This window comes from Durio zibethinus, chromosome 9, assembly GCF_047325235.1.
Source record: "Durio zibethinus cultivar Kanyao isolate XHJ-2024 chromosome 9, ASM4732523v1, whole genome shotgun sequence".
NCBI lineage: Eukaryota > Viridiplantae > Streptophyta > Magnoliopsida > Malvales > Malvaceae > Durio > Durio zibethinus.
This window is the reverse complement of record NC_143170.1, coordinates 26,315,374-26,325,338: the sequence shown is the minus strand read 5'-3', so window position 1 is coordinate 26,325,338 and position 9,965 is coordinate 26,315,374. Positions and strand designations below refer to the sequence as shown.

The 9,965-nt window shown below is 33.0% G+C and overlaps 2 protein-coding genes across 3 annotated transcripts; one reads left to right on the top strand and one right to left on the bottom strand.

The window, feature by feature from the left end:
- The first annotated feature begins 1,136 nt into the window (after window positions 1-1,136).
- Window positions 1,137-4,668, top strand: LOC111312866 (uncharacterized). Its single transcript, XM_022913557.2, has 5 exons — window positions 1,137-1,286; window positions 2,105-2,258; window positions 2,350-2,418; window positions 2,777-2,883; window positions 3,882-4,668. The coding sequence occupies exons 2-5, from the start codon at window positions 2,114-2,116 to the stop codon at window positions 4,437-4,439; spliced, it is 879 nt and encodes a 292-aa protein (XP_022769292.2). The 5' UTR covers window positions 1,137-1,286; window positions 2,105-2,113; the 3' UTR covers window positions 4,440-4,668.
- A 197-nt stretch (window positions 4,669-4,865) lies between these two features.
- Window positions 4,866-9,358, bottom strand: LOC111312853 (uncharacterized). Of its 2 annotated transcripts, XM_022913528.2 has the most exons (4): window positions 9,021-9,183; window positions 7,530-8,935; window positions 6,060-6,490; window positions 4,967-5,770 (listed from the first exon to the last, which is right to left on the bottom strand). In XM_022913528.2, the coding sequence occupies exons 2-4, from the start codon at window positions 8,416-8,418 to the stop codon at window positions 5,015-5,017; spliced, it is 2,076 nt and encodes a 691-aa protein (XP_022769263.2). In that variant the 5' UTR covers window positions 8,419-8,935; window positions 9,021-9,183; the 3' UTR covers window positions 4,967-5,014. The 2 variants fall into 2 exon arrangements, with proteins under 2 accessions (XP_089622136.1, XP_022769263.2); XM_089766010.1 differs by having other exon boundaries at window positions 4,866-5,770; window positions 7,530-9,358.
- Between the last annotated feature and the right edge of the window lie 607 nt (window positions 9,359-9,965).

The following is a 9,965-nucleotide window of genomic DNA, read 5'->3' as shown; positions in this document are numbered from 1 at the left end:
GCATAAAAATTTGGATGAATGAGTTATAGAATTGAATTTATATATTATCATTTGATAATCAATAAAAGCTTATTTTGATCTAAAAATAAAAAAGATAATTACAATATTAAAGCTTCTTATCTTATTTCTTGTTAGCATAAAAAAATAAAATAATAAGTATAAAAAATTTATACCTTTGGCGAAGCGAGGGCAGCTCACTAATAAAAGTAATAGTAACATATTTTGTTATTATATGATTTTAAAATTCTTCTTAACAATTAGTAGTATTTAGTTTTATTTTTAAAATGTAATTTTTAAATTTACTTTTTTTCTTTAAATTTAATCTACCCTTGAACTTCTTATTTTTATATTTATTTTGTTGAAAAATGTATAACATGCCTAAACTCCTTCAAATCAATAATCTTCAAGCGTTTTAATTTTATGTTTATTGATCTAAAAAATTGACTTTTAACTTTTACTTCTAAATATAAAAAAATAAAAAGTAACATAAAATCATAAATTTTTTTTGTGTTTTATTAAAAGACTTTTATTTCATCAAAAGATGGTATTTTATAATACATTCAAGTCGGTTCTCAAATGGATCATATTAATCATTTGGATCATATTTAATTTAATCATATTTTTTAAATAACGCATAATATTATAAATTTTTAAAAAAGTTGAGTTGAATTCGAATTAAAATTTTTTTAAATTGATATAATTTGAATTAAATTGTATCAATTCAATTTATTATTTTTAAAATTTTAATATAAATTTTAATATATTTAAATAAATTTATATATATAATAATTAATTTTATTTTATACAAATTTAAAAAATATAAAAATTAATAAAAATATATAATTTTGCTCAATTCAAATTTTTTATTTTTCGAATCCCAATTCAAATTTGATCCAAATTATATATATATATATATACATATTTAATATTCGAATTTAATTCAAACTAAATAAAAAAATTTCAAATCAAATTAAACAATTCAATTTTGAATTAATTTTCAAAATTTCCGTTCTCATCCTCCCTTTTGTTCCTTTTACCCAAATATTTTACATTTTTCAGAAAAAAAAAGTTATTATTATTTGTCAAGTGGAAAAATCTAACATGGTTAACCTGTTAAAATGCGAAAAACACAGCCCAATAAACAGTTCCCACGTGGAAAAATTTCAGCGAAAATATCTGGATTCTGGACGCCGCACCATCTACATAAACCCCGAGGGTTTTACTCGGAGAAAGAAACCAGAAAACAAACACGAGAGTCCCTTTGTCTAAGTCCCATAAACAAAAGGGTAGGCTTCGAGAAAAGCCCTAAACTTTCTATGCCCTTACACTCTTTTTCATTTTTCATTTTAATCTTCTCTTTTGGCTGTTCTTTTGTTTTCTTTGAAAGGGTTTCATTTGGTTACTGTGTCCTTATAGGTTTTTTTTTTTTTTTTCTATTTTTCTTATCGCATTAGATTCCTGTTTCGATGTTTCATATGAATATTTTAAAATTGGCTTGGATTGTTCTTGTTTGGCTACTTAAGATCAATCAAGGATTGGGTTTTTGGGAATGATTGAAAATGAACCTTTAACTGTTGTTGTTGTTGTTTGTTTGTTTTTTGTGGCATTTGAGGTTGGAAAGGAAAGAATTGTTCTTTAGAAAATCAAAATTTTGGGTCTTTTTGGTTTTGGGGTTTAAAAGTTATAAACGCAAAAATCCATAAAAAAAAATTTAAATATTGTAAAACAGGTCTGTTGGTATGTTTATAGATTTTGCCCTATACTGTTCCTAGCTGAAAATGGCATATATATTTTGATTATTTCTATGTTTTATGTTTGGCATCTTAATATTAGTTGATGGCTCTTATGCATTACTTAGAAGCAGTCTTGTTAGTACAATATAAGAGTGATTGTTCATTGTTGTAGTAAGCCCTTTTTCTTGCACTTTGTTTAAAATTTTCATATTTTATTATAGCTTGTTAGCTTGTTTGCCTCTGGTATGTTATTAAATCCATTGTTATCCCACAAGTCAGGTCTTTGAAAATGAAAGTACTAACTTTTTGTTAATTTACTTTATCAAATTCATTGGCTGAATCTACACTTTTAATTTTTTTTCTTCTAATAGGTTGTATCAATGGCTTTCCTAAGTAAAGTTGGGAATATACTAAGGCAGACCACTAGCATGCAGATAGATGCTCAGTTGTCTGCATCAAGACCAGGCCTCTTTCAAGTGTTTAGATGCATGTCAACCTCGCCAAGCTCGAAACTTTTTGTGGGAGGTACATCCAGCTTTCCTTTCCATTGTAGCATCAAACCATTTTCCCTTCCCTGTTTTGCTTAGGGTTTCTTTTAATTTTTTTTTAATTGAAGGTATTTCATACCAAACGGATGATCAAAGTCTGAAAGAAGCTTTTAGCAAATATGGTGAAGTTATTGAAGGTATGATACTATGAATCTGTTCCTGAATTCAATTCGCTAGTATCATGATGAAGGGGATTGAAAAGCCTTGAGACGCTTGAATCTAATTCTCTACGTGTCCTGTAAAGTATTATGTTTATTTATGTTTTTGAGTTAAGACATGTTGTAGAAACATTTAGATGCCATCCATGAACTACTCTGGAAATGAATGATTTTTTGTAACTTTGAGTTTGTGAATGTCCGAGTGCTTGTGCTAGTGGTGCACTAACAGATTTTTCCTCTTTTTTTAAATTATTGAATCTCAAAATTGCAGTTGTCTTTGTTTGCTTTTCGCTGGTTTTGACTTTGTAATAAGTGCTGATTAGTTTGATATTTACAGCAAGAGTAATTTTGGATAGAGAAACAGGAAGGTCCAGAGGATTTGGCTTTGTCACTTACACCAGTACTGAGGATGCTTCCAGTGCAATACAGGCCTTGGACGGACAGGTAATATAAGCATTTAGTTTTTATAATTATTACTTATTACTCTGATATTGGTGGTTTGGAAATACCCACAGCTTCTTGTTGTTTCTGAAATCCTTATTCCTGACGTATTTTACAATGAGCAAGTGATCTTCTTCCCTAAAAACCTTTGATAATGGCTGATTGTATCAAGCTTCCTTTCAATAGCAATAGAATTGGTCAGAGTGCATTATTTCATTACCTAAACATAAAGGCGAAAAAATGCAACATTCTCATAAGTGTATACAACCCAGTACAAACCAATCGAAATTAGAATGTAACGCACTTCTTTGCATTTTATAATCCTCCTAGGTTTTTTGTTCTCTTCATGGTTCTGGAACTCCGGTGAAAGCTTTTGCATTGTGCTGGCAAATTTCATCTAGGCCCCTTTCCTTAAAATTTTGAAACAGATGCATTTCACTCAGTCAACCAGCCTCTTGTTCATACTTGTAGATTTGAAATTATTGCATCTAAAATATATTTATATGTTAATGTCTGCTAAGATAGTGTCTTTTCTATCTTGACCTCAATGTTCATGATCACTGGTGTGCCCTTGCCATCTTATTTGGTTCACGTTCATATCTGCAAGTAACAGAAGAACTCTTAACTCTTTTCAGTCAGATGCATTCCATTTCTTTGCTTTATTCCATTCAGTAAAAGCTACACATTAAGTTTGCTTAACGGTCTCACACTCTCTCACTCTTATGAATAATCTTCTTTACTTAAAAAGTAAGTTATTTAGGCTTTAATTTGGGGATGTAAGTAAGTCTAAATAGTAGATTTGTCATGCATAGTTTTATCATTATCTCCCTTTTTGGGGTAATCTGTCTGGTTTAAATAAGAATGCATGAAAATAGTAGTTTTATCATCATCTACATTTTACAGAAAGGCTTAACATAATTGCTTGTGGTCTCATATCTTTAGTAACAATTCATGGGAGTTTTTGGTTGATAAGTATTCGTCTGTCTGAATTCTTGTTGCAGCCTCTTCTTGGCCGTCAAGTAAGAGTAAACTATGCAGCTGAGAGACCTCCTCGTAACTTTGGAGGTGGTGGCGCTGGCTATGGTGCCCCTGGTGGAGGTTTTAATAGCAGTTATGGTGGTGGCAGCTATGGCAGTAGTGGCTATGGTGGTGGTAATTATGGAGGTGGTGGCTATGATAGAAATGCTGATTCCTTTTCTGGAAATTATGGAGGTAATGTTGGATATGGTAATAGTGGTGGCAGTGGTAACTATGGAGGCCAAGGAAATTATGGTGGTGATAACTATGGCACTGGTGGTGTTGGCTATGGAAGTAAGTTTGGTCAATCTGGTGCTAACAATTACGATAGTGGAAGTTTCAATGTTGCTGGTGATGGTGGCGGCACTGATAGTTTTTCTACTGGTGGTTCAGGCGGATATGAAGGTGACAATGTGGGATTTGGTAGTGGTGATCAACTTGGTAGTGCTGAAGATGGCTCCAAGGACGAAGCAGGAGCTTTTGACCAAAATGATCCACTGAACGAGGAGGATGATACTGGTGATTTCGCCAAAAGGGCATGAAATAAGTCTTTAAGTTGGTTGATAAAACTTGTTTGTACTCTGCTTTAATAGTAGATTATTTTGGTTTTAGTTTTTAGTTCTCATAACTCCTTTGTCTGAACTATTTTATAATTTTTATTTCTCATTTATGTGACTGTATCTGTATACATTGATACCTTTTGAGTGTTTCTCATAGAGAAAACTGAATTTTCCATGGCAAAATAATTTAAAGTTCCAGGCTGCTGCTTTATTTTGCCGCCCTTCTCTCTTGTACACGCACACACACACTCATGCAGAGGTGGCTAGTTGGAAAAATCTGTCTGTAGTCATTGATCATAGAAATTCATGGAATTTTATTCGCTTTTACCTTAGATATTCATTTCTTGTTTTTGAAGAAAAATTAATTAAAATCCTTGTATGAACAATAGATTTAGTTAGAATACAATAAAAAAAAAGAATGGGAAATTGCTTTGGTTAAAAATACAACTCTACTTAGAGATGTTTATGGATCGGATTTGACTTAGACATGGTAAATATATAGAGGTATACGCTGCAAAAATTTCAGTTCCCCCATTTTTTTCATTATAATCTCAATGTTAAATTTCATCCATAGAAAACAATATCCTCTGCGCATTTAGCAGTACAGGAGATCCTTTCTTGGTTTTCTCCAGAATCTGCTGTATCAGTTGCTTCTCCATCTCATCATCACAATAATCACTGCATTCATCTTCACTTGCACCAACATCAAGTAATTCCTGGACCCTTGAAGGTTGCACTTCCCGTGTTCTTCCCTCACCATGAAAAGGCTCCTCTGATGTATTCTTAGCATTTTGACAGCCCCAAGACATGTATCCCTTGTGCAGCTCCTCTCGATGGTTATTTTGATAAATATCTGATGGCGCATTCTCTTCTTCTGACTCATCTACCTTCAACAACTCTTCACAAGCCTCATTGTATGCATCTAGAGCTTCCCCTGATAGTTTCATAACTAGAGGCTTGGACATGCAATCGAAGTCATCATTGATTTGTGGACTCTCCAGGGTGGAGGAATATTTGCATTCACTGTTAGAAATCTTCCAAGAATTCTTATGCTCTGATTCCATTAGTTTCACCTTCCTCTGGCTGTTCTGGAGGGCTGTTTCAAGTTCCTGTATACGTTCTTCAAGCCTTGATTCAATAACTTTATGTAGACGCAAGCTCAACTCTCGAGGTGAGACTGCATAATTTCCAGAATGAGTAGTTAAGGTGCCACTTCTATCTTCATTTGACACAGATTGGACAAGAGCCTGACAATTGACCATATCAGATCTCAATTCACCTTCAGCAAAATCTGCTACAAAATCTGGGTCAAGCTGCATGAATTTTTAGCTGTATTATTAAGACATCCAAGCAAAGATTCCTTACAAATATGCATATGAAAGAAAATATAAACCATCACCAAAAATATAAAATCCATATTTCATGGGAAAAAAAACTATATAATTACGTAAGGAACAAAAAGGATAAAAAGTATCTTTCCATGGTATTTAGAATGAAAAAGAACTGGTACAGTCATACACAGGGCTGATGCAACTGCAATGAATAAAAGTATTCATTAAACCATCTATAGAGCTCCAAGGTGCAAAGATAAACAAAGCTTACCTCAACAAGATCAGATAATCTTCTCTCGAAATTAGATACATTCATGTTTAGACCCAACCTCTCAAGTTCAGCTGCAAGCTCTGCTTCAATTTTACTCATAGACTCCGAACTTTCCCCTACCTTTTCACAATATGATTCTTTACCATCATATCTAGTTAAATTATCCATATTCAGTTCAAGTGAAGATGAATTAGTTGCTCTGCCATGAAAGGAATTGTCATATGTCTCCCCTGATTCATAATTCTCATAAGCTATCTCCTTCACTGTCAATGAATCTTTCATCTCAAGTTCCTCTTGAAGATCTTGAACCAAGCTCTCCGTCTTCTTTAACAACCCTCTCAATTTCTCCACTTCCCTTCTATTTCCTATGTAAGAAGATATTATACCAATAGAAATCCCAAGACAAAACAGAACTGCTCCATCACGTGAACCTGTTAAGTATAAAAGGATGAGACCATGCAGTTGACTAGACTACAAGAGAAAAATCATAATTGTAATGAACAAATTAAGTATTTAAACGAATACATCTAAGATAACAAGTGACTTGGAAATTCTATTGCTTCTGGTTCAATGAAGCAAGGGAACCATACTTATGTGCAGAAATTAGAACAAAAAGCAAATAAATAAAATTAAATGGCAAATCACGTTCTTCTTCTGCACTAAGCTTAAGCTCATTTCATAAATAACTGGTTTCTGAAAAGAACTTATGAGATGCCAAACTAAAGAAATGGTTCAAGAGGCATTAGACATCCCTCCGAATCTTCATTTTACTTTAAGTACATGTGTCTAACACATATCCAATGGACGTGGGTATGGAGGTCCAACCCTCCAAATATAAGGAAATACTTAGAAAAACTAGAATGCACCTGTGTTGAATGCATACCCGTAACTGACACTCTCAAGTCTAAGTAACAAAGAACTAAGCATAAGAAACTTTTCTAATGCAGTTCAACTCATGATAAAGATGGAGAAAAGGTAATTGATTCTACTTTTATTCCGTTTCTTTTTGAACTCTTGGAGGTCCAACTAATTGGTATAATATTTTACAACCCGAATATGCCTCCCCCTACAACCCCCCCCCCCCCCCCCCCAAACAAAAAAAATGACAAACAAAAAGAAGAAAACAGTGACACTCCTGAGCTTCACAACAGAATGGAGCAGCTGTAACTTGTTCACACCCACAAATATGATGGTAGCATGCTTGTACTCTTTATTTAACCTACAGTAAATACATATTTTTGATTCACTTTTCTTTCAATATCTAACACATTTAGCAAGAAAATAAATTAGGAAATAGAAAATAACACTCAGTAATCAGAACTTCTCATTTTTCTTTTAAATTTTAATCAAATAAAATGTTTATTTGAATTCTAAGTATATGCAATGAAAGTATTAAGAAGACCCCTCACTTTTTCAAAATAGTATTGAAATAAAAGGTAAAAGCAAAATTGAACAACTTAAGAACAGTACCCCATTGTGAATGAAACTGCTTTTCAGTATCCATTTTGCAAGGAATGCTCAGTCTTCCATTGCACCCAGTTCCTCTCTTAAATTTCAACTTCTTGGGGAGATCCAAAGACTCAATTTTCGGCAATGGAGGAATCCCAAACACGTATCCACTCTTTTCGAAAGTGGATTCATCATGCAGCTTACTGTCCCCAGTACCATTTGATTCATTAGAAAAATCACCACTTGCTTTGTTGATTATTCGGCTTCCATCAGTTATGAGCAATGGTCGTCTCAAGATTGGTGTTGATGATGATGATGGAAGGGAACTAAGTATGTACTCTTCCATTTTAACGTGTTGCATATATAGTTGAGCCATGAGGCAACCATCTAAGGAACTTCGGGGTTTAAGTAAATGTCCATATGAATATTTAGTTTTAAGAGAGCTTCTTTTCCTCATTGGTTCATTAAAAGAGTCCACTCTAGCACTAGAAGGTTTAGCAGAATTACCACCACTATCAACACCAGGCCGCTTTCCACATTGATCTCTTAAGTTTTCATTGGTCAAGAACCCAGGTACCAAATTCGATAGAGAAATTACATTGCGATCTGTGTGATTTCCCAAGCTTCCCACCTTTTCAGCATCAAATCCACTTGCGGAATCCACTTCTGCAGCTGAAGCAACAATTAGTCCATAAAAATCTGAATCCGCTCTTCCCTCCAAAGAAACATCTTCTTGGAGTTTCCTTCTCCAAGAAAATTTGCGGAAACCCTTCGCAGTTTCAACCTTTCCAATTCTTGAATCCACAGAAGAAAACTCTGGAAAGTCATTTCTATCCCTTGAAAGATTTTGCCAATATTTAGCAAAATATCCAGCAGCAGCAGCTGCTGCTGCAACAAGCCATGAATCCATATCTGCTTGTCCACAGAGATTTCAGAAACTACTCAAGTTCTACAGCACTAAAGTTTACCTTTATTTCAATTCCCAACATCCAAAACCTTAAAGCTACAACTTCCATGAACTCGAGTTCGAAAAAAAAAAAATCCTTGGCCTCACAAGTCAAACAGCCTTAAGCACTTCAACACAATATCAAGAAGAGAATGAAATCTTCTTTCTCCTTTGTCTCCCTTACAAGAACCTAATTTCTCACAAAACAGAAAACAATGTGCAAGCCAGTATGGAATCTCCTCCACTTTTTCTGTAGCAATAATCAATTCCAGAAACTTGCCCAAGACAATGAAATAATAAACCAACCAATACAAAACTAAAGGAAAAAATAAATATCAGCTTCCTCAATTTCTGATCTTCAGACAATCAAACACTAGGTTATAAACAACAGCAACCCGAATAGCAGCCAAAAGCCTAAAGTTTATTCAACTGGACGCAAACTATAGAAGGCCGAACCTACATATTAACAAAATCCCATTTCCTAAGACAAAAAGTTTAGATGTCAGAAACAGCAACCCCAAAAGAAATATCCAGTTGTCAGATTGATAAAAAAATCCAAGCTTTACCCATTTGAAAACAACCTCAGCACTGCAAAACCAATCAACAGAAGGAACCCATTTGCACCAAAAATGAAGCTGAAAAAATGGCTTTGCTGCTTCAACAATAACAAGAAGATGGAAGGGTAAAAAGGGCTTACCCTTTTTCTGAGAATCAGTTAAGCTGCAAAGCAAAATCTAGAGGACCCAAGTGTCAAAGAAGATATCTTTGTTATTGTTGAATCTAAGAGATTGGATTCCTTGGAACAATAAGACCCGTTGGTCTGTTATCTACACAGGCTACATTCTACTGCACCCATTCATGTTTCTCAACCCTTTTTCTTGCCTTTTTCACGATAAAAACAACCAACTAGTCCATTTTTTGGATTTTTATTCACAGGAATTTTTTAGATAGTTTTGGTTTTTTTGGATTTTTACTTCTATGAGTTTAGAAAACGGCAGCCTAAAAGGGCCGGCAAGCTATATGGTCCCTCATTGAAATATACTATATAAAAAAAATTAAAGTATATTTATAGGTTTTTAAAAATAATATTTTTAAATCATTTGAAATATTTCCTCTCAAAAAAAAAAAAAATCACTTGAAATATAATTAAGTCCCAACTCCCAAATCCCAATCCAAAATGGGTAATTTTAGTTAATTAATTTAAGCCAAATTTACCATAAAAGCTAAAATAGTGTTTAAGTAGTATATGGAATATTTCGTGTGACAATATTCCTAATTTATATATAGAAATTACCAAAAAATTATCACATTCGTTAATAATATAATTTTTAAATTTAAGTTGAACAAATAATACATATTTAAATAAATTGATGATTTTTTTTTGAAAAATTAAGGTTGTGGTAATAAATTCAGTTCATTAATTATAAAATATTTAATTATTCGAATGGATCAATAAAATTATTTGATTATTCTTATTAATGATTTAAATTAAAATTTTTTAAAAATATAAT